The sequence below is a fragment of the Thunnus maccoyii genome, chromosome 20 (genome assembly GCF_910596095.1).
Source record: "Thunnus maccoyii chromosome 20, fThuMac1.1, whole genome shotgun sequence".
Classification (NCBI taxonomy): Eukaryota; Metazoa; Chordata; class Actinopteri; order Scombriformes; family Scombridae; genus Thunnus; species Thunnus maccoyii.
The window spans coordinates 24,137,735-24,162,775 of NC_056552.1; the positions used below are offsets into that span (position 1 = coordinate 24,137,735).

At 40.0% G+C, this 25,041-nt stretch overlaps 1 protein-coding gene across 9 annotated transcripts in view; it reads left to right on the forward strand.

The window, feature by feature from the left end:
- Positions 1–25,041, forward strand: part of dnah9 (dynein, axonemal, heavy chain 9) — a 178,908-nt gene that overhangs the window by 110,778 nt on the left and 43,089 nt on the right. For all 9 annotated transcript variants that reach the window (XR_006092993.1, XM_042398385.1, XM_042398383.1 and 6 more), the window contains 6 exons: positions 1,826–1,996; positions 2,180–2,302; positions 4,818–5,011; positions 11,421–11,569; positions 17,446–17,573; positions 23,328–23,555. Coding sequence is in view for 8 of the 9 variants with exons in the window: in XM_042398385.1 (XP_042254319.1) it covers positions 1,826–1,996; positions 2,180–2,302; positions 4,818–5,011; positions 11,421–11,569; positions 17,446–17,573; positions 23,328–23,555 (993 nt within the window). In the remaining variant the exon portion in view is untranslated. The remainder of the gene's footprint in view (positions 1–1,825; positions 1,997–2,179; positions 2,303–4,817; positions 5,012–11,420; positions 11,570–17,445; positions 17,574–23,327; positions 23,556–25,041) is intronic.

Consider the following 25,041-nt stretch of genomic DNA (forward strand, 5'->3'; position numbering starts at 1 on the left):
TGTGACTCTCTAAACTGACAGAAAAGACACCTGAGTACTCAGAGAAGAAGATAATAGTGATTATCTTTCCATAGTAAGGTTTTGATTTACACACTCTAACTACCACTTTCCCAAAGATGAATACAGTTAGACTTGAACTTGCACATTTGGCTAGTAGTTAGATGTATACTCTACTCTACTGTTGTAATCACAATTGAGAATGGTCACAAGTCAAATGTAATGAAATGGTTTCATGGGCTATGGAGCTACACTTTCTCTTTCAGCAGCCCATTTAAAGAACCATCTTCTAGAATTAGTGTTAGTTTAGGTGCTCACACTTCACAACAGCCCAAGTTTAAAAGATAAGGTGGGCATTGCTCTGTATTGCTCTTATTATCAATAAATCCCATGAGAAGCCCAAAACCAACTATGCAATAGTCTTTCGCCCAGTACTTTCAGATCTCCCTACCCCGTCTGTGGCAGTCATCCCTAAGCCTGCTGATGTATGTGGGACTGAGTCAAATAAACTACAGTGTGTATGTTCATGGTAATTTGTACTGCACTATTCATTCACAGAGAATCTCAAAGTGCCACAGAGTTAAAAACATAAAGAAAATAAGAGTCAAGATGAAAAAGCCTTCCTGAATAAGAAGGTTTTTAAGCCTATTTTAAAGGACTGGAAGGTCTGTGCTGTCATCAGATGGATAGGAAGGCTGTTCCATAAGCGTGGTCCAGCAGAGCAGAAGGCTCGACCCCCCCCATGGTGCGGAGCTTGGTACTGGGGGCTCGGAGTAGCAAGCTGCTGACAGATCTGAGGGTTCAGGTGGAGGTTTGCGGTGTGATCAGTTCTTGTAGGTAGGGAGGTGCATTGATGGGTTATGTATTATGTTATTAGGTATGTATGTATGTTTGTATGTGAGTAGCAGGTCTTTGTACTGGAGGAGACAGGGAGCCAGTGCAGTGAAAACAGAATAAGTGTTTGTGTTTTTGGTAGTGAAGGAGCATGTTACCCAGTGTAACTTTGTGGCTCTCTGGTGTGTTTTTCATAGTTATTGGGCAAGAAATGGGGCTATGTGGCACAGAAGAATAAGATATATCAGCATCAGTTTATTGTTGGTTTTGGTTTTTAGATAGGATTTATTGGCAATAAGAAAAATATAGAATATCATCATTCTTACCCTTTAATTTTGTAGTCCTTTGGAAGTAGGGCAATACACCACTGTTTCTTTTATTAAAATTGTTTTTTTCTATACCATTACTCAAAGGAGAAAGGATATTTTCACTGCTTGTTCTAATTGTTTGCTTCCTATTAATTTGTCTGATAAATACAGTAAGTATATATCATAGTGATGTATCATTTAAACAGGTGTTGACAGTTTTTACAACTGGAAGGTTGATACTGCTGCTAATTTTCAATTGAGGCTGCAAAGATCTGATATTTAGTGTCAGTTTCGAATCTTCTCCATAATTTTAAAATTCATCACTTGTGTGCAAGTGATCAATGTTACTCCGATATTGCGTTCTATTATGTATGAGTGAAGACCATAGTTTGACACTGAAATTCTTCTCTTATGACACTCATAACGTGTTCATGCATACTTGTATGAACTCAAAATGCATTTCAATCAATTATAGCTGAGGGTCTTTCCATAAGCAGCCAAAGCAGTATTGATCAGTTCATCTTTAGAACAAACTGCATCATATCCATCATGTTAGAGGTGAATGACACTGACTAAATGAAGGCCAATGTGAGCCGTGTATATCAACAATTTAAACAAGTCATATTGTTGAATGTATTGGTTTATAGTTTGATGAAAGTGACTCAAGTTTTCAACAACATCTGCAGGCTTTCAGCGTGGTCTTCCAGAAAGCGGTCCTGAAGGCCGAACCGGACGAGGCTCTGAAGCAGCGGGTGTCCAACCTAATTGACAGCATCACCTCCTCAGTCTTCCAGTACACCACCAGAGGCCTGTTTGAGTGTGACAAGCTCACGTACATCGCTCAGCTCGCCTTCCAGGTAGGAAAGGGGAAAGCCGGTTTCATCTTCTGCATGGTTTGTTCCGAGAACAAGCTCGCCATTGAACCGGTCGCTCCTGAGACCAGCAGCCCTGTTTGGATCTAATCAAGTGGAAAGGAAATGTGTGTGTTTGTGCCGAAAACACAACATTTCAAAGTCCTTCCTGTTTTGTCGTGTCTCCAGATCCTGCTGATGAATAAAGAAATAAACCCTGCAGAGCTCGATTTTCTTCTGAGATACCCTGTCCAACCAGGTGTAACATCACCAGTGGATTTCCTATCCAACCACTCCTGGGGAGGGATCAAGGTATGGAGAGAGGCAGAGACGGTTGTATTGTTGTCACTACTGAAATTGAGTGACAACAGAGAGTAGCAGAATTCTTTGTCGTCACATGCAAATAGGTACAAACAGTGCTTGATCAAACCAGAAACTGCTGATACTGGAAGCTTGATGTAATGTCAGATATCAAGGAAAAATGTTTTCTGCTTCTCAAACTGTGAAGATTTGATGCTTTTTATATTAATCTAAATAGAATGTCTTAATAAAGCAAAGTCTGCGAGCTAGATCAGACAGTCAGCATCAGTCTGCCACTACACCCACACGCTATACTCTACTTATTACAACATATATCCAACACACCCTTTTCAACATGGTGTTGTACTTTAGTTATCAGTGCTGTGTCACGCCTGTTGTCACATCACTCACCCGAAAGTTATCAGTTGCTGCTACTGCTGCTGTTGTTCATACAACCTCCATCTCCACCCCAACATCCACCTGTATGCTCTGAATCTACCTTCCCTTAGGGGGGGGGGAGTTATTATCCTCACCCCCCCACCCACTTCCTATTGTACTGACCTTGGGGCTTCTTTTTGGGGAGTGACAAAGTCAGAGCCTAGATGTGAAGTGAAGTATCAGTGCTGTACATATTCTACATTCACATAATAATCCATCCAATGTGAGTTAGCACCCCCAGGTGGGACGTTATTACTGTCGCTCCCTGTTGTCCTGAGTTTTGTGCTTCTTTTTGGAGAGTGACAAGGTCAGAGCCCAGATGTAAAGTATCAGTGCTGTACATACTGTGTTCTCCATTTACATAATAATCCATGCAGTGTGAGTTAGCTGACTGAAATACTGGTGTGACTATAAACGCACGTTATTTCCTCGCCAAAATATCACAAAAACTTTGCAATTTCGTCACAAGATCAGTAAAAAAAATTGCATACTTATGCAAACATACCGTCCCAAAATAGTACATTCTCTCATAAAGACTCCCGTTGAGATTCATACAGATGTATTAAAAAGATGTATGATGAGAGAATTAACTGGAAGATCAGCTCCATTTTTAAAATCCCACCACGGATGCTGCTTTATGTTGAAATCTTGAAAAATAGTCTCCAGCAGTACAAAATTTAATTGACTGCTATGTCTTTCCAAACAAAGTTTTCCTCCAGGCCTGTCATATTTGAGAGGCATGAGTGAAATCCACAATTTCCATAAAGTTATTTTAGCACTTAGCTGCTTTACACAGCGTTTGGAGTTGCTTCCTATGATGCAATTTGTGCCGCCGAGTCTCCCAGCAACAACTCCGCATTAAAGTGAAAACATACTTAAAGAGGCGGCAGCATAATTGAAGTCTGTTTTCTTCGTTTCACCCAAACCTCCAGTCTTGACAGCATGTGATCCTCTGGGGCCCTGCTTTACTCTGTGACCCCGTTACGCTTCAGCATTGGAGGGCACTAGAACGAACTCCACACACCCGTAGCTTCTCTTAAAGAACAGACGTCTGGCAGTGCAGCCCTGTGGACGTCAAGCAGCAGAGGTTCTCTCTCTTGTCAGATCAGTTTAGCGGCAAACTAAACCCTAACGGCAGCATGTTTTTCTAGCCTCTCATGCTCATGAATTTTTCAATCTGTACCGCCTAGAATATTAACTTAACCTAAACCCCTCTGAGAGTTTGGAGACGGCCTTTCCTCAACTGCACTAAACCTACTGTGGATATTTAAGGCTCTACTAATCAAATTCTGTCACTTGATTTTCTTATCGCAGTTGGAAACATAATCAGTTGGAGAGCTTTAAAGCATGATAAGATCCTCTGATTGCTTGGCCCTCTTGATGATATTAGCAGAGCAGGAATCCCTTGAGACCCAGTGTATCCTCCCCTCACTGGGGCTGAGAGGTTGCCAACTGACTGTGATAATTAAACAAACCGAGTTGAAGTGACTTCATCTCACTCTGCCATTTGCTCCATGCCAACTAGCGAGCAGTAGAAGAACAGGTCTAATTGATTCACTTGGATATTTTTTTTTCCCCATAACATCTTAAAATCTAAATGTCTGCTGCAGGAATATTTCAAGGTCCTCGTCATAGTGCGGACAGCAGACAGCGTACACACTGCATGTGTCTGTATACCTGCTTGTCAGGGGAGTGTACCTGCTCGAGGCTGCACTGCGTGACACTGCTGGTCTCCACAGATGAGATAAGGTGTCTGTCAGCCGGGGCATCACGATGAATCTCCTACTGGTTCTGCAGAGGATGCATATTCAGTCCTCCCCTACCCCCCGTCCCGTTATGAAAGAGATCGCGTTTGCTCAGCATTTCCTTTTGAATAAATATTATTTATATAGGCATGAGGAAAGATAAGCACTCCTGTCTGTTTTTTTTTTCCCCCCACAACTTTTGCAAACAAAGTTAGTTATTTTGCTGTGTATTGTGAAATGTTTCTGAAGTGGTCAAAACCTTTAATGTGCATCACTGATCGGAGTGTAGCAGCACTTTAAAACATATAGTGGCTTTTCTCTACTTTTCTTCCCCCAACCACCAGTCTCTGTGCTCCATGGAAGAGTTCAGGAACCTGGACCGAGACATCGAGGGCTCCGCCAAACGCTGGAAGAAGTTTGTAGAGTCGGAGTGTCCGGAAAAAGAGAAATTCCCCCAGGAATGGAAGAACAAAACCTCACTCCAGAGGCTGTGCATGATGAGGGCCCTGAGGCCTGACCGCATGACGTATGCTGTCAGGTGAGAGCTGGAATCATCATTTGCCCTTTGCTCTGTGATCTGTGAAGGATCTTACTGACCTGTTGTTTGGTGAAAGGGTAAAAGTTAAACAGCTTAACCTTTGGCTTATAGTTTGAGTTGACAGGGGCACCTGTGCTCACCACTGACTGCCTCTGTGTTTGTCTGTTGCCCAAAAGTAGCTTCAATTACACGGCTTTGCAGATACAGTCAATGAGCCTCAATTATTGAAGACGACAGTAGGAAAAAAAGCCCTCACCCTCTGTCAAGCAATGTCAGTGAATTCAACTTAGACCACATTCTCACTTGGCATTAACATGCAATCTTAATCCGCATATTTTATATACATTTTGAAAAAACACATTTTAATGTATCCACAACACATTGCAATCAGAATGCAAGCAGATCAGATCTTTACAAGCTGTAAATGACATCTGTACAATCTTGCAATCAATATTTCTATATTAACAATGGAAGAAATTACTATGTGAAATGTGAGTCACGTCAATCCTAGTGACTAACCCACAGACATCATCATCTGACTCTGCTCTACTGAGTGTCTGAACACCTCTCAGCTCATTATTTTGGTTTACTTTACTGTTTTGGTTTAGACTTACCACTCTCATCAACTTAAGTTGTTTTCAGCTAAAAAGTTCTGATGTACCCACCCAACCACTACACACTAATTGCCCAGCACCAAAAAGGAGAAAAGTAGAGACAGAGTTGGCGACTACCTGGTAAACTTGGGAATCATTCAGCAGCTAAACAGTCAGATGTTTCCCTCGTGAGTTGCTATAGACCAAAAACAGAGCTAAAAGTAGAGTGAATATTGGACTTACATTCACCAAGTGACCAGAAACATGACTGTGATGAAATGCTATTGTTGCTCTGTGTCTGCTGGATTAGTAAAAATGCACATTCACCCTGCCAACTTTATGAAATGATAAAATGTCAATGTTTTGTTCACAACCTGTTGCCCCCAAGTGACCAAAAGTTGATCTTTTCCTGAGACTCTCGAGGGGGCTCTACAATGTGCAAGACATGACTGATGGGGCCTTTGCATTTTCACCTGGTATTAATAAGCATTCTCTTTATCTGCAATATGCAAATTAGAAAGGCTGAGCTGGTGGACAAAACAGTTGGTGCCAGGTTAGGGGAAGTGATTTTTATCTATTTATGTAATCCTTAATTTAAACAGGTACTCTCGTTTTTCAAGAGAAACCTATGTACAAAAATAAACAGACAGAAGCACAGGTATTTCACAGACACACATTATATATTTTTCACAATTAAGAAAAGCAATTACAAGGGTAATTGTAAGTACATAAGTACAACCTTTTAAAAATGTTCAAGTGAAATAAGAGAATGTAACTTCATATTTTTTGGAGCTCATTCCACTTGTATGCAGCATAGTATTTAAAACCACTTTTTCCAAGGTCAGTATGAACAAGAGGTACAGCTAATGTTAAAATGCCCTGAGACTTGACGTTGTACTGTATTTAAATGTAACCAGAGAGCAGAGATAACTAGGCTGTTTTTGCAGTAGAGCCTCAGGCTGGGCGATTAATCAAATTTTATTTTCAATTACGATTTTGGTTTCCAACGATTATGAAAACAAGATAATTGAGATAAATAGATTATTGTGCTGCATTCCGTTTCTCAACGATGCTCTCATTTTGCCTCGTGTTATAAATCCAGCGCATCTTGTGTCAAAGCAGCTGGACAGCGCATTAAGAGACAGACGGGCAGAGCGGAGCTCTTCCTCACAGTACAGATATGTCTGAATTTAACAGTCAAATGTTCTGTGGTAGAAACTGACTTATCAAGACATCTACAGGCTACTTTGTTTTAGTTTCATTCAGACTTGGGATGCTATTATTTCACATACGTGGACGCTTTGCTCCGTGTAATGATCTCTTCTTTCATCCAGCCGCTCAGTGCCGTGCTTTCTCTGTCTGCAGTCTGTTATTGTGCACATGCTTATTTGTTAAACACTGATTAGAAACCTGGTTACGTGTACACATTCCAGAGAAATCGGTGTTCTTCAGGGAGTAAAATCTGCCTGTGGAAACCAGGTTTCTCTAATCCCATACTCTCATTACAGAAAGCAGGTTTCTTGTTTACATGACAATTAAGAAATCAGCTTTCTGGAGAAACTGACTGTAGCCTGGTTACTCAAGTGCATGTAAACACACGGCAGGATAATACAAGTCAATGATTTCTACCAAACTTCTTGCTTCTCAAAGTACCATGATGGATGATCGTTTTAGTATTGATCACTCTCCACTCAACAGGCATCTTAACAATCACTACAGTTTTCAGTAGGTTGTAAAAGTGCACTACAACATAGCTGATCTGATTTATTTTGATTTATTATTTTTATATTATTAAAATATATATTTATATTTTATTTATTTTATTTATTTATCTATTTTTTTACATTCATTTTTGAAATTTGCGTTTCAGTTTAATTATATTTAAAATTCAAGGAAATCCACTGTTAGAAAGACAAGTTTTTAAAGCCAGAATTTAAAACAAGCTTATGCTTGATGACAGAGGTCTGAAATGTATCAAAAGTAGACTGTAGATTTGCAATGGCCAGATTAAGAGAAGAGCCAGTGGCATATAAAATAGTGTCATCTGCATAAAACGTTACAATTTGGGGTGACAGTGATGATATTGTTTATATATATATGGTGAATAAATGTACTTGTGGTACACCTATACTAACATTAAGGGGACTAGACTTGGAACTGTTGGAAACTACTGCCTGAGTTTTATCTGAGAGATGGTCATAAAACCATTTAATGTTTGTTCATCTGCTCTAATCGAGCATAGTTTTGGAGTGCAGGACAGCGTTGATGATTGTCCAAGGCTTCAATAATATTGTTAAGTGCACATAATGCAGCTGTTGTTGTGCTATGACTTGATCTAAATCCTGACTGCTCAGGCTGTAATATGTTTTTGACTCTAGAAATAGTTTTAGTTGAGAATTTACTAGGGACTAGGGAAGGTTTTTGCTAAGCAGCACAATTTTGAGACCGGATGGTAGTTATTTAAGGCAATAGGATCACTACCTTTATGTAATGTGATAACCAGTGCAGATTTTCAGAATTTTACCTGATGTCAATGATAAATGAAAAATGTGAGCTAGAGGTGCTGCAATTAAATCAGCACTGAGGCGAAAAAGTGAAGTATCTAAACTATCTTCACCCTTAGAATTCTTAGGGTTTAAAATAAATGACCAGTTTACTGTACACCTCACCTTGGCTTACTGATAAAAAAGAAAATTTATTGCCAGAGTGGAGAATATTTGGTGAAGAACCTGCTGATGGAAAGCCAGCATTTAAGGTAGTAGTGGTGAACTGTTTGTTAAACATATTGCCAGGTGAAATTAAATGATTTAAGACTTCACACATATCTGATTTGTTTGTTATAATTTGATTTTCAAAGCAGATTTTAGGGGGAAGCGAGGCAGGGGAATTATTTTTCAAGGATTTGATCATTTTCCAAAATTTACTTGCATTTCCAGAGGTATTTGCAAATGAGCACAAGTAGAAGTCAGATTTGGCTTTTCTAATAAGTCCGAGACAGTTATTCCATTGGTGCCTGAAATTCTGCCAGTCAGTTGGATGATTGGTAGTTTTGGCTGCCTTCCAAACAGCATCTCTGACAATAAGAGCTTTGGAAATGTTTGGAGAGAACCAGAGATTAGAGTGGTGTTTTACTCTAAAATTTTTATAGGGAGCATGTTTATTAAGTGCATTGTTAAAAGTTTTGCTAAAATGATTAAAAGCTAGGTTGGAGTTGGAAATGTTTTTAATTTTTTCAAGGTCAGAGTGATACAAATCAATTTTGATTTTGCTTATTAAAATGTTTTAAAAATTCATTTTCTTTATTATGTAAGGATTGGTGTTAGTCTAGAGGTTTTGAGTATTTCTAATACATGCAACCAGGCAATGGTTGCTGATGTCTTGAGCAAAAACTGCAGTAGTGGGGTAATTAAGTGGATTGTTTGCTAATATAAGATCTATCATGGTTGATTTAAAAGGATTTGATTTGTTTGGTCATTTAGGACTAGAAATTAACTGATGTAGATTAAGCACTAAGCAAAGTTCTTGTAGTCTGGCAGAGTTTTTTGAGAATCTTAATTAAAATCACCCAAAGTCACTAGCTCAGAATTAACGTGATGATATTAATTTAGCGATTACTTCCAGGGCCTCACAATTTGTGGATGGGGGACGGTAGATTCCGATAAAACTGTAAAATGGTCACTACCTCTAGGGCAGATGTCCAGAACAATATATTTAAAACTCTTTTGTAGTGTGACAGCAGCAACATGACAAGCCGATAAAAAGTCTTCAGCATAAATCGATACTCCACTTCCTTTTGATTTTCTGTCAATGCGAAAGATACTGTAACCATCCAAAGGTATTTCCAAATCTGAAACTCTGAGTAAGCCAAGTTTCAGTGAGGACAAAGATGTCAGGGCAGCATTCGTTTACCAGGGTGTGAAAAAGTTCATTCAAGTAGAAGACTCTTAATATTTAAGTGTAATCGCCCAAGACCTTCCCGTAATTTGAAATCATGCAGAGACATCATTTCAGTAGAGGTGGTTGTGAAAGGGATGCATGACATCTCAGGAGGCTGAGTATTGACCTTCACAAGATTATTTAAAGGAGCAGTGTGTAAGATTTAGTGGCATCTAATGGTGAGATTGCAGATTGCAACCAACTGAATAACCCTTCCCTTTCCAAGTGTGTAGGAGAACCTACGAAACTCGCAAAAAACGCAAAAGACCCTCTCTAGGGCCAGTGTTTGGTTTGTCCATTTTGGGCTACTGTAGAAACATGGTGGTGCAACATGGCAGGCTCTGTGGAAGGGAGCCCAAGACCTATGTAGATATAAAGGGCTCATTCTAGGGTAACAAAAACACTATTCTTATTTTCAGGTGATTACACACCAATTAATACATGAATATTATATTCCATTTCTGTCAAGGCCATTCCACTAGATGCCACTAAACTATACACACTGCACCTTTCAAACAGAACCATTTGGTCTAAAAAAGCGAGACAGTTATTACATTTGCATTTATGTATTAATCATATGAATTAAAATACTGATAATTGCTGAAATCATTACAATCTGAAATAGACAAGCAACTAGGCCTACTAATTGGTATGGTATTGCTACTTTCGACGATAGAGGCACCATCATGACAGAGTGTCTGTACCTGTAGAGGGTGTTGGAAGTAAAGGAGGCTCTGGGCAGAGTGGAAATTACCACATTAGAGTCTAAAGCAGCACAGGTGTTTTCAGGGGTCAGTCATACATGTGGAGAAGCTGAGACTGCATGGAGATTGTTTTCCATTAACATCTGTGAGCCATAGTGGTTTGGGTACAGTCCACTCACAATGTGTGGCAAAAAACATGCAACATTACCAGAAAAGATTAAAATTATCTGTAAAAGAGAGTCCATGTGAGGGGAACTGTGACTGAAGCCATGTATGCAGACTAAGGAGTCTGGAGAACCGATGCCAACACATGTGCAATCGATCAATAATAGCAGCTTGACCTGGTTTACTGGTGATGTGGTTGGCCAAGCTAGCTGCAATGCTTGCTAGCAAGCTCCTCCACTAGTACTGATTACAGTCTTGCAGTATGAATAATGTTAGCGAAGTTAGCAAGGCCACCATCGCCTTGCACACTGTAGTGGTTCCTTGGAAGTATTGCATTGCTTCCCTTAACCTGGCACCAACAGGTTCGTCCAATACCTCTGCCTACCTCATTTGCATATTGCAGATAATGAGAATGCTTATTAATAGTAATAACAGGTGTGGAAATGATGACAAATCTAAAGAGCCTATTGCATAATGTGATATAGGCTTCTTGCCCTGACTCATGCAATTCACCTGTATATTTGTGGAATGAGTTATACATAATTGAAGCTATGTATTAATCTTATCAAAAACAACTGTGTCTGCTGGTAAAATCATTTAAGCTTTTAAGATGCTGTAATTTTGAAATTATCCAGCAAAACAACATTTATGTGAGCTTTGTATCTTCAAATATTCTGCCAGCAAATATGTTAAATGATGAATATTTTTGTTCAAAAAGAACCAACAAGCCCAATCTATACAGTATGTGTAATGTCTCTATTTATATGACTGAAGGTTTAGGCTGGGCCTATGGCAAGCAAATCATGATGTTTGAAAAACCAAAGCAATTAATCTAGAGAGGTTGAAAAGAGCTGCTGACATGCAGACGTGACTAGAGTTAAGGTTTTTGTATAAGCAGCTGTCTATATCATGCACTGTACTACAGAAGATTCCAATTTTTCAAGTTGTTCAGCTTGTCCGTCAAAGATAATAAAAAGTGTTGAGGAGAACTGAGTCATACTCTCCCCGCAGAGACTTTGTAGAGGAGAAACTGGGGAGCAAGTACGTGATTGGCAGATCACTGGACTTTGCCGTCTCCTTTGAAGAGTCGGGTCCAGCTACGCCCATGTTCTTCATCCTCTCTCCTGGAGTTGACCCTTTGAAGGATGTGGAGAAACATGGTAATACTCTCACTTGTTTTATCTTTAATAAGCCATAAAATTCAGCCTCAAAGTGTGTTCTGGGCTTTTATCAGAGCATATATATTGCCAATTTATGTGTCATTTCTTTATGTTGTGGGAATGTGGGATTTTTCCATGGAATAGCCTATTGAAGTTAAGTACATACCTGCATGCATGATTTCCACTTTGATTCCTACTGCATGGAATTATCAGTCAGAACAGCAGTCATCCCAACACATCTGCTGTGTGTCTCTGCTGTGATATCATCACCGGCAGTGCACAACAGGCTCTGGGTAGATTGAAGGCATTATACTAAAGGTCACAAATATATGAGAAGACACCACTGGTGTATTAGGGGCAGCAGAAAGTAAATGTCATTGGTTTAGAGTTACTTTACATTCCTGTATGAATAATGTGGATCGTGGCAGGACGCGCCGTTTTGATTTTTACCAAAATATGCCCTAAGTCGGAGCTTTTGTACTGACCTGGAACGGAGCACCATCACAGCCTGCCACTCTTGAATCTGCTGCCAAATAATTCAGTCTGTGGGTATTTGATGTCAGCTCTATGAAATATTCAGATTGCAGGGATTGTATCAGTTTACTGGAACAAAGAGATTTCCACAGTGTTTCTACTGTAACCAAGTCTCCCATACATTTTCAAATTTCAAGTAATTCATTATGTTGATTAATGTATTGTTTTTGTTTTATTTGACTTTCTTGAGTTTTTGCCTAAAAGTCACTCTTAAACAAATTAATCCATGCCATCGATTCATTTAAACATGACACATAGGTACAGCTGTTGTTACCCAGAATACACAGTATCTTACTAGTATTTATGGGTATTTAAGATGCCTCTTTTTTGAGACTTAAGACTTGGGTCCTAGGCAGCACCAAGAGGTTAAATCAGCTATAGATCTTCCACAGACACACCTTTGACCCCCATGTGAAATCCACCATCCTCTCATAATATGATAAGAGGGAGACCTCCTACTAGAACTGCCTGTAAGGGGTGTGATTATTGATAATCAACACCCTCACTCAGAGCATAGTCAATCACATCAAAGCTAAAAGTAACTGATCGCTGTTGCTGTAGAGAAAGCGTGGTGATGGAGTAGCAGCAGCCACATTACTTCAAACCAGAGAGAAGTGCTTTTCCATTATAGCTGTGACTGTTGGGTTTCTCATTGTTATTAGTCTTCAATTAGACTTTCATTAGATTGACGATGTGATTTTGTGTGCTCTGCAGGGGACTAATATCCCTGAGACAAAACCTCACTATCTGCCCAGTTGCAGGTTGGAGTTTTAATGAAACAGACTGCAATAATTGTATTGTTTGAGTTGAATCTCAGTGGGCAGACTCAATGTGGGCAGGTAAGGTTGAAGCGATTGACCTTCTGCTGAGATTAACGTGTTTAATGTCTTACTGAGAGTTAGGTGAGAAGATCAATATCAGTTTCATGTCTGTGTTCAATACAATGGTTGCTCCTTCACTAGAGGTGGAAATTTAGCTGATTTCAATCGTTTTGTTCAGTTCCGTTTTAAGAATTAGAATCACAGACTTTGTAGGTTGTTCTTTTCTAGGACAAGTGATCACATCACTGTTCAAACACATCAGTACATTCTGTACATCAACAAGTGGTTCCATCATTGTTCGTAACACCATGATGTTGTGGCACTGTTTTAGGTCAGTAGTAAGTTCAGTATGTTGCTGCTTAGAGCAATTTTAATTTCCGTCAGTACAAATATAAGCCCATGAAAGCACTGTTCATGAGGACAATAGCTCAGCAACCACCTATCTGCAGCAGAGTTATCACACCATGATTGTTTCTGTGGCTTTTGCTGTCTTTCACTGAGATTTGAACCAGAAAGTAACATATAGTATATATCATGCTGTCAAAAAGGTAACTGACCCCTCAGTGACACAGTATACTCAGTAAACCTGGAGATTCACTCACTACCTTTAAGTTGTCATTCTCTGGCCAAGTTTGCTGAGAGCAAGCACTTTAGAGACTCTCTCAAAGTTCTGTGGTGAGGCTGCCGAGTTTGTGCACTTCCCCAATGGAACAAAACCCAATTTTCTCTTATTGGTTGTGAGTTTGCTAACTAGCTAACATGACATAAAAGACAAATAAGACCTGCTAGAAAACGTATCTCCTACCTCAGGCTAGCTTAGGGTAACCATATTTTCAACCTCGCAAACCAGTACCCTTAAGTGTACTGCACATTCGTGCACGCACACATGTATGCGCTATAAATAACTTTATAGGCTATAACATAAAAATAATTTAACTTGTATCTTAACAACACTATGCCATGAGCTGGTCGTGAGTTTTCAAAGATGAAAATGTCAAAACGTTAAATCTCAATTACACTTCGTTTATAACAAAAACTGAGAAAGAGCCTTTAAAGAAAGCTACCTTTAAGAAGATTGCCAGGTACTTTACGCTTTGCAGTCTTTCTTATTAGACTTTCTTTTCTGGAGCTCTCAGCTTTCAGGGAAACCACCGCTTATGTTTGACTGTCTTAATATGATCTTTTATATCGACATGTCAACCATGCACAACGAAAAATGTACTCTAGCAGTGTGTGCAGAACGCTGCATTTTCGTTGGTACTTTACAAAGGAAGTAGTAAGCCTCCTGGAGATCTTTAGGAAAGACCGACTCTCTCCTCGGCATGATAGCTAACCGCTAGCATGCTGACAGGTTCTGTCAGACAGAGCCACAAGCGGCATAGGCTGCAACAGCCTTGACAACGACACATTGATTGACACACATACATACAAATCAGCGTTGAATTCAGACATGTGGTGTATTTATGTTTTTAAATTGGGTTATATAATGAGTGGGACAGAACATGATAAACGTCTATGTAAGTGCTGAAAACAAGTATAATATTATAGTTATTTTAATTGTAGTGAAAACCAGGACAATTTAGTAGTGAATGTTGAAAACTGGGACATTTTAGCGTTTTACAGATATTTGTCGGGACTCGGGGAAACCCAGCTTGAAACCAGGACCTCCCGGACAAACCAGGATGTCTGTTCACAGTAGGCTAGCTGTTTCCTGCTGCCTATAGACTTTGTACTAAGCTAGGCTAAACATAAGCTACCTCTCTATTGAATCCACAGACATAGCCAACTTTCTCACTACAAAATAAGGGACAAAAGGTAGCTTGCCAGTGGCAGTGGTGCCAGTGGTGCCACTGTTATTCAACTGGAAAGGCAAAAAATGTGTATAATCCATTTAGTCTACAGCTCAAATTAGACTAATAGCTCTAATAATTAGAAACTTATGGGGAAACTGAACCTAATATAGCAATTAACTTTGCTGTCTAACCCTTGCCACCCAAACTAAAAACACAGAATTAAACTTTTTTTTTTTTCGTTCAGTTTAATTTTTCTGCAAGATCATAATAATCCTAGCACAGATGATATACAGAAAAAGAATACATATGCTGCCAATATAATTGTAGGCTATGATAATATTCTTTTTTTAAAGGTGGTTGGGCTCATCATAAAATCTATTTGGACAAATATAAGCCTATCAATCAACACATAATATGACATAATAAACATAGTAAATAAAATGCAAATCATAAAACCACAGAACTATGATACACCTGTTACTCATGCCACTCATCAGTAATGCACTCAGCAATCACCTACTCAATGTTATTTTAGCCTCGGTGAATAAACCTCAAAATACATGATCAAAGAAATCACGATTTAGACCTTTACAGCTAAAAAACATATTTCAAATGCAAAAGAGGAAGGGGCATGACTCACCAAGTGTACTTTTTCCATGGATATGTTTTGCTGCTCTTGACTGATTCAAGCAGTCCTTTGTCCCTTTGCACAGCCAGAGAGAAGTCCTTACATGACAAGTCACAGTTCACAGATATTTGAAGTTCATTTTTGATCAGCTCTATGCTGCATCTGTTTCTTGAATCTGACAATTCAATGGTCATCAGAGAGAAAATCATCTCTACAAAGGCATTTGAGTCTGGCACACTGAGGACAAATGAAACATCCTGAACATGATCAAGTTGGATTTCCCTATGTTTTGGAAAACTGCCACTTCTCACTGGTGGATTTTGTGGTATCCTGTCTGGCTTTCTGGATATTCTCCCGGCTAGCACAAAACTCTTCATAGAGTTGGTCCATACTGACTGTATCTGTCATTTTGAGGACAGCCACCACCTTCTCCAGGTCAATGAAGGAGAACTCCTCATGTAGGCCAGTTACATTTTCTGGTAAGAAATCAAACCACTTGTCAATGTGTTATAGAGTCAAAGAACTTCACAAAGTCCTGTTGCTGCTTGGACCTTTGTGCTGACACTTGTTTGTCCATCAGCTGCTTGGTCTAGTGTCCAAAAAAGCTGTCCTGTTTCTGCTGAAGCATCTTCATTTTGAACTTTCGGACCTCCTCGTAAACATCTATGATGCAGATGCTTTAGTTCCTCCAGCTTTTTTATGAGTTTGTCAGAAACACACCCCACACTGTGGAAAAAGCAGATAAATCTCAGCAGCTCCAGTTTTTTCAAATCATCTCCAAAAATCCTCTTCAGTGCCACAGGACAGGTCTCCCCAGTGGACCTGAAGTATGTAGTAAGAGCTGGCCAGCTTTGCAGGAGACGATCAACAGCTGGTTGAAGAGAAAGCCATCGTGTGCAAACTTGACGCAGAATTTCACTCCACTCATTGTCAGCAAAGGCAAAAAATGTTTGTTTGTTTGTTTGTCTTTGGTCCTCAAACATTCATTGTGATCATCTCAGCTTTCGTTCTTCTCAAGTGCGTCTTCACAACATTTGGGTCATGAAACAAAGCTACGTTGAGTTTAACAAGACGGTCGGTGCTGTTGCAGCTGATTCCATGTTTAAATATATGGTACACATAGGAGGCTTCACTTGCTGCAATTTTGTCATTGTCACACAGATGTCACAAAGAATGCACTGATATTGCTTACTCCTTTAGCTAGTGTGGCTTTCTTGTGCATTTCTGTGGAAGCATGCTGAGTTAGGCAATTCTTCCATGGCCAATTTAGAATTCCCAACGGCATAAAGTACAGAAGCCTCTTGTCCAGTCACTGCTGACGGGCTTAACCCGCGTCTTTTTTGCTCCCCATTGTTTGTTGTAGCTGCACAGTTTTTTCTTTTTTGCAGGTTTATCCATACTTGCACATGCCAAACCGAACAAACAACTCCAGACATTACTGAAACTTTTTTTTGTTTGTTTTGAAGGAATTGGTGCATTACATACGTAGATGTGCATGAGGAGACGTGTGATTGGACGACAGGTCTCGCCCGTGGCATGATCAGCACATGATCTGCTACAACTGTTATATCCATATCAGATCTAGGATCTGTAAGAGTGCCCTCTGGTGATTACAAAGTAGAGTAGCAGTCAATAAACGGGACAAAGGAGGTCCCGTATGGGACAAACCTATTAAGACCAAAACCAACAATTGATCCTACTAACACACAGCATCAGATCAGAGCTCCATTACTGTAAACTGTAGCACTGGGTGACATGTTCCTTCATTACCATGATCTCACACACAAACTGTAGTTTATTTTGACTCATGCTGGCTGATATCTAGAGTGCCCAGCTGGTTTAGGAAATGACTGAGCCTTTAAAAAAATAAACTACAGTTTATATTTATGACCTGTTTTTAAATAATTTAGTTTTCAGTAAGAGGAATGTAGACTTGGAGCTGATTGCCACAGACACAGTAGTGAAATCAGAAAGTATTGTGAGACTAACACATGTTGGTTTTGGTTTTACAATAGAATAATGTCAAACCAGGCCTTTGAGATCAACAATAAATAAGAAATGTATTTTTGTTTGAAATGTTACCTCTGTGTTTTCTTTCAGGGAAGAAGCTGGGTTACACATTTGACAACAAGAATTTCCACAATGTGTCTCTGGGTCAGGGTCAGGAGGTTGTAGCTGAACAAGCCCTCGATTTGGCAGCTAAAAATGGCCATTGGGTCATACTACAGGTACAGCATGACTATGCACACGTACACATACTGCACAGACACAAACAAACATCTGGTTGTGGTATTGAATATAATACACAAGAAATACTGTTGTGCATTTTACCCTCATGTAAATCCTCACAAATGTAGTCTCATTCACAGTGAGCCCTCACTCCACCTAAATACTTTTCATGAGAATGTTTCGACCATCATATTGGGTAAATCCAATTATATTGCGGGCTGTTTGAACAGTTATACAAAATGTATAAAATGACACTTCAGTAAGGTTGTTTAAACATTCTGGATCTCACTGTGAACCCCATCCACCTCGCACGAAAGCTACCAAATCATTAAAAAATAGATGTACAATAAAAGGTGACATACAGACATTCACAAAAAAAAAACCCCACTCATATCTAAATTTATCTAAAACACATTTTACAAAATGAATACAGGGTTCATTTATGTCAAGGATTTTCTATTCTGGAGTGGTTTTAGGTGGCATTTCCTTTATCTGTGCATGTTTTGAATGAGGTGTATTATCACATTGTTTTTCATTGCATACTCGATGGGGTGTTTGCTTTCCTTGCAGGTCTGCACGGAAAAGTGAATTTAATTTTCTGCAGAAATTTCCTTACTGAAAGGGCTGCGGCATTATACAGTACAATATCTACAGCCACGGTGTCTGTTCTCCTCTTATCTGGAGGGCAAGGCTGGCGTTTGCATTTTAAGTGGAAACCTTGGTGGAATTCTAATGGGAAGTATCGACAGATATGAACCGCAGACCGGGCACTGCGTGACACCCTTTTCTTTTAATTCTCACAGCTGGTAGAAATAAAATTTAAAAAAAAAAAAAAAAAAAAGATTGGGATGCCATCACTCTCCACTCCAGACGTAGGATAGCACAGACAAGCAGTTGTTTAATTACCTTTGCATAAGAATCCAGATCGATAGGCTTAAAAAGGCCTTGTCCCCCTGGCAACAAACCTCCCACTCGCTTTATCATCGGCTGTCTGTTTGTCTGCCCGCTGAGAGCCACCCCCGTGGCACTGGCCGGGAGGGAGATAAAGCAGAGGGGGGCGGGGGGGAGGTGTCATATTCTCATCTCTCTGTTTTTACTAACAGTATCTTCTGCTCATATAACGCTCCATCTTCTCTGTTCTATTTCGTTTCCCACCCTCTCATTCCGCCATGTAACTTTGATACTTTACTCTTATCATTTTCTCACACCGCATCTTCTCTCTTATCAATCCTCACGTCCTCCCACCTTTCCAGCGAACCTGCTATCTCTCCCTCCTCTCCTCACCTTCTCATCTCAGCTGTCCTCCTACCTATCCACCTCCCCCTCTCATCTCACAGTCCACCTTTCCTCTCCCGCCAGGCCCCGGCTCCATCAGCGGAGGGCCGGGTCAATGGCAGGATCCCCTTCGCCGACGGGTAATTATACCGCAGAGCAGCAGCTCCTGCTCAGATGGGCCTGTGAGACAGAGATGCAGAAACTTTGAAAGCAGCCCTTTGGGAGGGAGGAGGAGGGGAGGATGGAGAGGCAATCAATCGGGCAGATTGGAGTTGAATATCCCACATTGGGCAGGCAGTGGGAATCGAGTGGCCTAAACTCGCCAGCCTCTTCACACATTTACTGCTAAAGTCGCCCCATTTGCAGCCGGTGGCAGAAAGAAGTGCAGATGGGAGAGAAAGCAGGGGAGACAATTGGACGAAAATGCTCTCCCACACGGCCCTCTCTCTTCACTTTACTTTGTTAGGAAGAGCAAGATAGCTTTGGTAGTCTTTGGAAACTTAAATTATTCATACATTCCTCTTCTTTTTCAAATCTTACATTGAGAGTTGGACAAGATTCGTTTTAACTATTAATGCAGAGCTGACCCTTTATAAACCTATGATGATTGATTGAAGAAGCTCAGCTACACTGAGGATAATACCATTGTATCTGTTGACTGACGTTTTTTACTGACAGTTTCATATTATTTTAATCCATAGTTATGTCTAATTCCTACATTGAAATGTTGGCACTTTACTGACAAGTTAACTCTTGCAAATGTGAGCATTATTGCTCTTATCCCTGAACAGAAAAAGAGGAAGTAGTGTGATGTTGCTATACCGTTGCAAAATGTCCTCATGTTGACACAGGAGACCACAGTTTAGGTTCTGTCTCCTACCAACAGTCAGCCTTCAAAAGTTTCTCTCAGCCCTCCCTCCCTAGCAGTCACCCTCACATACCCCTGATTTAGATCAGCAAATAGAAAGAATTACACTGCCGCCCGGATTATGTTTTTCAACATGATAAACATTTTTCGTGAACATATCTCCAAAGTCACAAATGTCACACAATCACAATATCACAGTGTTGATATTGAACATATCTGCAGAAATGTTCAGGCACCCAAATGCACTCTGTAAAAGTTAGGGAAAGATTATGGTCACAAAATAGGATGTTTTTACTTTCTAGATATTTAAACAAATCCACAATCTCTTCCTAACCTTTACCAATGTAGTCTCTCTTTTAGTAGCTATACAACATACTGTATGGGACACAAACCTCGGTGTTTATTGTAGTCCTTTGTGTAGTAGAAAAACTAGCCTGAGGACTAGAAAGCAGACAGTTAGACACTCTGTGAACTAGAAAAAACATTGCCATCGAACACAGATGCATACAGTAATGATGTTTCCTCTAATATGCAATAATGAAAAAACATTTGTAGTGTATAAATGTAATCTAGAAACTTGAAAACTTATCAGACCTTAAAGAGGACCTATTATGCACATTTACAGGTCTATATTTTTACCTTTGCATAATCTACAGTAAAAAAAAATTAACTCATACTGACACTTCATGCAGCCTGTTGTTTCAGCCTCTGTCTGAAACAGGCCATTTTAGCTCCTGTCTTTTTAAGGCCCCCTCTCAGTGAGCACACTCTGTTCTGATTGACCAGTCCTTGGACTCTTCAAACCATGAAGCAAACAGTAGTAGTAGGATATCACCGCTTTTTCTCATTCTTTACTTGAAGTGTCAACTTCTCAAGTACATCTGTACACATTCGAGCCGAAATCCGATCCGAAATATGAGAATGGACAGTGCAAACAACACATGGAAAAACCTTAGCAACAAGCTTAGCAACAAAGGCTGTGGATCAGATGGCCGGTTATGAGCATGCATGACGAGCTGATGTCAGCTCTTTGGCAAGGTAGAAAAAACTGTCGCAAGCGAAGTGTTCAGAGCAGATTGAAGCTCTGGCTTTTCACTTGCAGGGAGCATTTCTACATATAATAACCTCAAGTTTCAGAACTTTAACCATGTTTAACATAGATATCTGACATCATAACAGTATATAAATAACAGAAAATGACAAAAAGCATAATATATCCCCTTTAAATAGAAGCAGCAGATCAGAACATGCTCAAATAATTTGCTTTGGTGCGGTCATACAGATTTAGTTTTTATTTAAAATGTCTTTGATATGGTGGTCTGAACTATTGTGTAGCTTCTAGCTAAACCTGCATCAGGCAATTTGTTTGGCCACTTCGAGTTAGCGCAACAAGCTGCTAACACGACATTGACATATCTTATAAATTTACATTATAAAGTGTCAGCAAACAGTTCTTATTTACACATTCAGCAGACACAGAGCAACCTCACCATTCATTCAGAGTCGTGTTCATGGCCACCTGATGAATGGAAGTCAAAAGAAAGAGAAAAATACCTCGTTTTATAGCTGCTGAAGAGCCAGATGTTCATTATGTTCACCAGCTAGACGCTAACTGTGCCTGTCTGCTGTTTGGTGCTGGACAGGTAGTGTACAGTGGGTTTATCAGAGCTTTTTTCACAGAAAATAGCTGCCTGCCGCTGCTGGAAACAAGGTTGATGAGAATAACGAGAGTTTAGGGAAAACACTTAACAGAGCTGATTAGAGATAAAGACCTTCAAAACCAACAACACACAAACTTGTATCCTGCATATTTGCGGATTTATTTTCACCATTTTTATATTTAGACCGGGCAGTCTGCCATGCTGTCAGCGCCTGCAGTGTGTCAGCAGTCCTGTTTGTCCATCAGTGGCGTTCACTGTGTTCCTACATCAGTCTGCAGGGCCTCCTCCTCAGCGCTGGAGCCCAGCTGTGCAGCTGTCCTCAGCGCCGCTCCTTGACGAATGTGTTTTTGTGTGTGTGTGTGAAAGACAAAGATTACGCGCACGCACCTGCATGTGTTTATAATTGCTTGTGTTCGAGCCAGCGTGTGTGTGTGTGTGTGTGTGTGTGTGTGTGTGTGTGCGTGTGTGACAGGCAGTTGGATGTTCCATAATCTCTATCAGACGATAGCCGATGGCTTCCGAGATTGGATGTGCCATTGTGCTTTCCCTCAGGTAGTATTTGATAGGAATGCCTCAAAGACCTTGCCAGCGGTGTCTTCTAATGGGTTTTAGATTCGACTTTTATATTATTATGTAAATAGGTGACTCTTTGATGTAGTATCAGCGTAGTCATCACAGGGGCTGGAAGGCCCTTATCAAGACGACGTTGAGGGAACAAAAAAAAAATTGCACCTGAAAGTTAATTAAAAAGCCATAAAATAGAAGCTGCTCCTCTGTCTTGTTTGTTTGTCTGTCGGCCTGCTGGTCCATCTCTCTCTCTCTCTCTCTCTCTCTCTCTCTCTCTCTCTCTCTCTCTCTCTCTCTCTCTCTCTCTCTCTCCCTCCACTCCTCCCTCTCTTCTCCCCCTGCAGCCAGAGGATGAATGGTTTCATTACAGTGACAAGTTCTGAGGCAGTCTCTCACTTCTTCTGTTGGCTCTCTTTTATTGCCAAACTATTTACATGCCAAGAGGAAGGGTTGTACTTCAGCTTGGTGAAAAAGCACTTGAATTTAGACTTTTAATTTGTATACCATTCATTATTCTCTAAGGCATCAGGAGGCAAACTAACTTATCCATTTCTCAGCTACCAGCTCCTCCTGGACTTCACTCTCACACAGTGAAAAACTTTTCTCTCCTCTTTTTTTTTTTTTTCAACATCCCAAAAATTGACGTTCCTCTCCCTGTCATGTCCCATCGTTTGGAAAGAGGCCTAACTTCAGCCATCGTAAGGAAGATTAAATATGGAGAGCAAAGGGAAATGAGAAAGTAAAGAGGCTTATGAATTAATGACTGGAGTTATTAGTGCTGTAATTAGATTTAGGGAATGGGCAGTGCTGCATGGTGAGATGTGGGGGGGCTTGGCTGACTCCTTATCATTCACAGGATATCCTGTAAGTGTCAGGACAGTTGAGATGGAAAATTGAGCTCATCCGAGCTTGTGTGATAGTACAAGTCAGCTCTGCTGCCCATGCCGCACCGAGAGATGAATATGCAGAAAAGTCAGGCTGAAGTTACACCGGGAGAGCGGTCGCTTAATATCAGCAACCTGGAAATGGGTTTCAAGTGCTGTGTACCATTTAATTTGGTGACACATCAAAGTCACAGTGAAGAGAGGAGAATATGCAACATTTTAATTGCTCCTTTTTGCTAGTTGTCATTACAAACATAAATTATCCGGGCAATTCCAGCATCAAGTACCTTATTAAGCTATTATGTGTTATCCATTAAAGCCCAGACGTTCATAGATATTCAACAGAAAACATTATCAGGGTGAAGATTACGCTCTCTACCCCCAGAAAAGGAGTATTCACTTAGCCTAACAACTAGTCTGTGATAGTGCAATAACGTGCAATTTTTCCTCTTTAACCCTACCCTCGCCGGTTCTGTTTCTCGCTCCTCTACTCTATAGAACATCCACTTGGTGGCTCGCTGGCTGGGCACTCTGGAGAAACTTCTAGAGCAGCACGCAGAGGGAAGCCACAAGAACTTCAGGGTGTTCGTCAGTGCTGAGCCCTCATCCACCCCCGAGGGCCATATCATCCCGCAGGGCATACTGGAGAACTCCATCAAGATCACCAACGAACCGCCTACCGGCATGCACGCCAACCTGCACAAGGCCCTGGACAACTTCAACCAGGTAACACACACACACGGTGGTTGCATGATCTCCTCACTGTCTGTGAAAATGAACTATGAACATTAACTCAAGTATTGTGCTTAAATACAATTTTTACCATTTCATACTATAGTACTTACATTAATTTTTTACTACATTTCAGAGGTAATTAAACATTATACTACACTCCTTTTAACATATAAATCATATGACAAGCTCTTAAAATATGATGCATTGTCATGGATTAAACTGCCCAATAGTATATACTGTAGCTAAAATGTGCTCAACCACAACCAGACTCAACCTTATCATGCTGGTTACATGTTAATGCATCTTTAATAACGATCCAGTAATAAAATATATATTTTAATAGAGCACTCTGAGAGGAGCCATTCTGCATATTGAGCACATTTACGTTTGAGGCTTACATTCTGCTGATCCTTCCCTTTTTGCTTCATTGAAATTAAATTTTAAGTACAGAACTCTCAGTTATAATGGAGTAGATTAACAGCTTGGTATGTCTTTACTTAAAGGGTAAGTCTGGAGCTACTTAATGTTTTTTGTTTTTTTTTTACTGTCAAGAAATGTCATGAAAAGACCAAAATAAACAATGTGTTTCCACCTCTGAAGCTTATTGGTTCCTGCTGAAGACATAATTCTTTAAGAACAAGTCACTAATACAGTACCAGTCAAAAGTTTGGACACACCTTCCCATTCTCTTGAATAACTGTGTCCAAACTTTTGACTGACACTCTATATAGTCTTGTTTTGTTTTTTAATAACTGAAACTCATTTTGTGAAACAGCTGGTAATGTTTTTAGCAAATATTACTCAAACAGGAGGAAATAGAGCTTTTGTTGGTGACTATTTTCAGCGGTGGATTAATCCACGTTTGGTGCTCTAGTGAGTAGTTCTGTCAGCAGAACGCTGTGTGTGAGAATGAGTCAAAGTAAACTACAGTTTGTGTGTGAGATCATTGTAATGAAGGAACACGTCACCCAGTGCAGAGGTGAGGTTCAGTGAAGTGTTAGTTTTTAGATAGATTTTGGACAACAGTGGTGCTCTATGACCCAGTAATAAGATATATGAGGCTTTGGATACACACACAATACTTGTTAGAAAGATCACTTTATTGGTTTTGGTCTTTTCATGGGGTTTTGTTGACATAAGAAAAATAAAGAATATAGCCAGATTTATCCTTTAAATCATTTGATAATATTAGCAAAAGAAAAAAACAAGTATTCTCACATATTGAATGTCACTGATTGTTACAGGATCTGAATACTTCTACCACAGGCACAGGTTTGATGCTCAGGTGTAAATGATATCACCAACAACACTTGTGAGGAATAACCGCACCTTTTCTAACTTTGGCTGAAAATGTTGTGTTCAGGTAGAATCCTCTGACTCAAGATGAGAGAATAGAATTTTAGGGTCTCCACTATAATCAATATTTGTATAATTAACAATGAAAAAATGACGTGAGTAAAATGAGAGGTGGTGAACC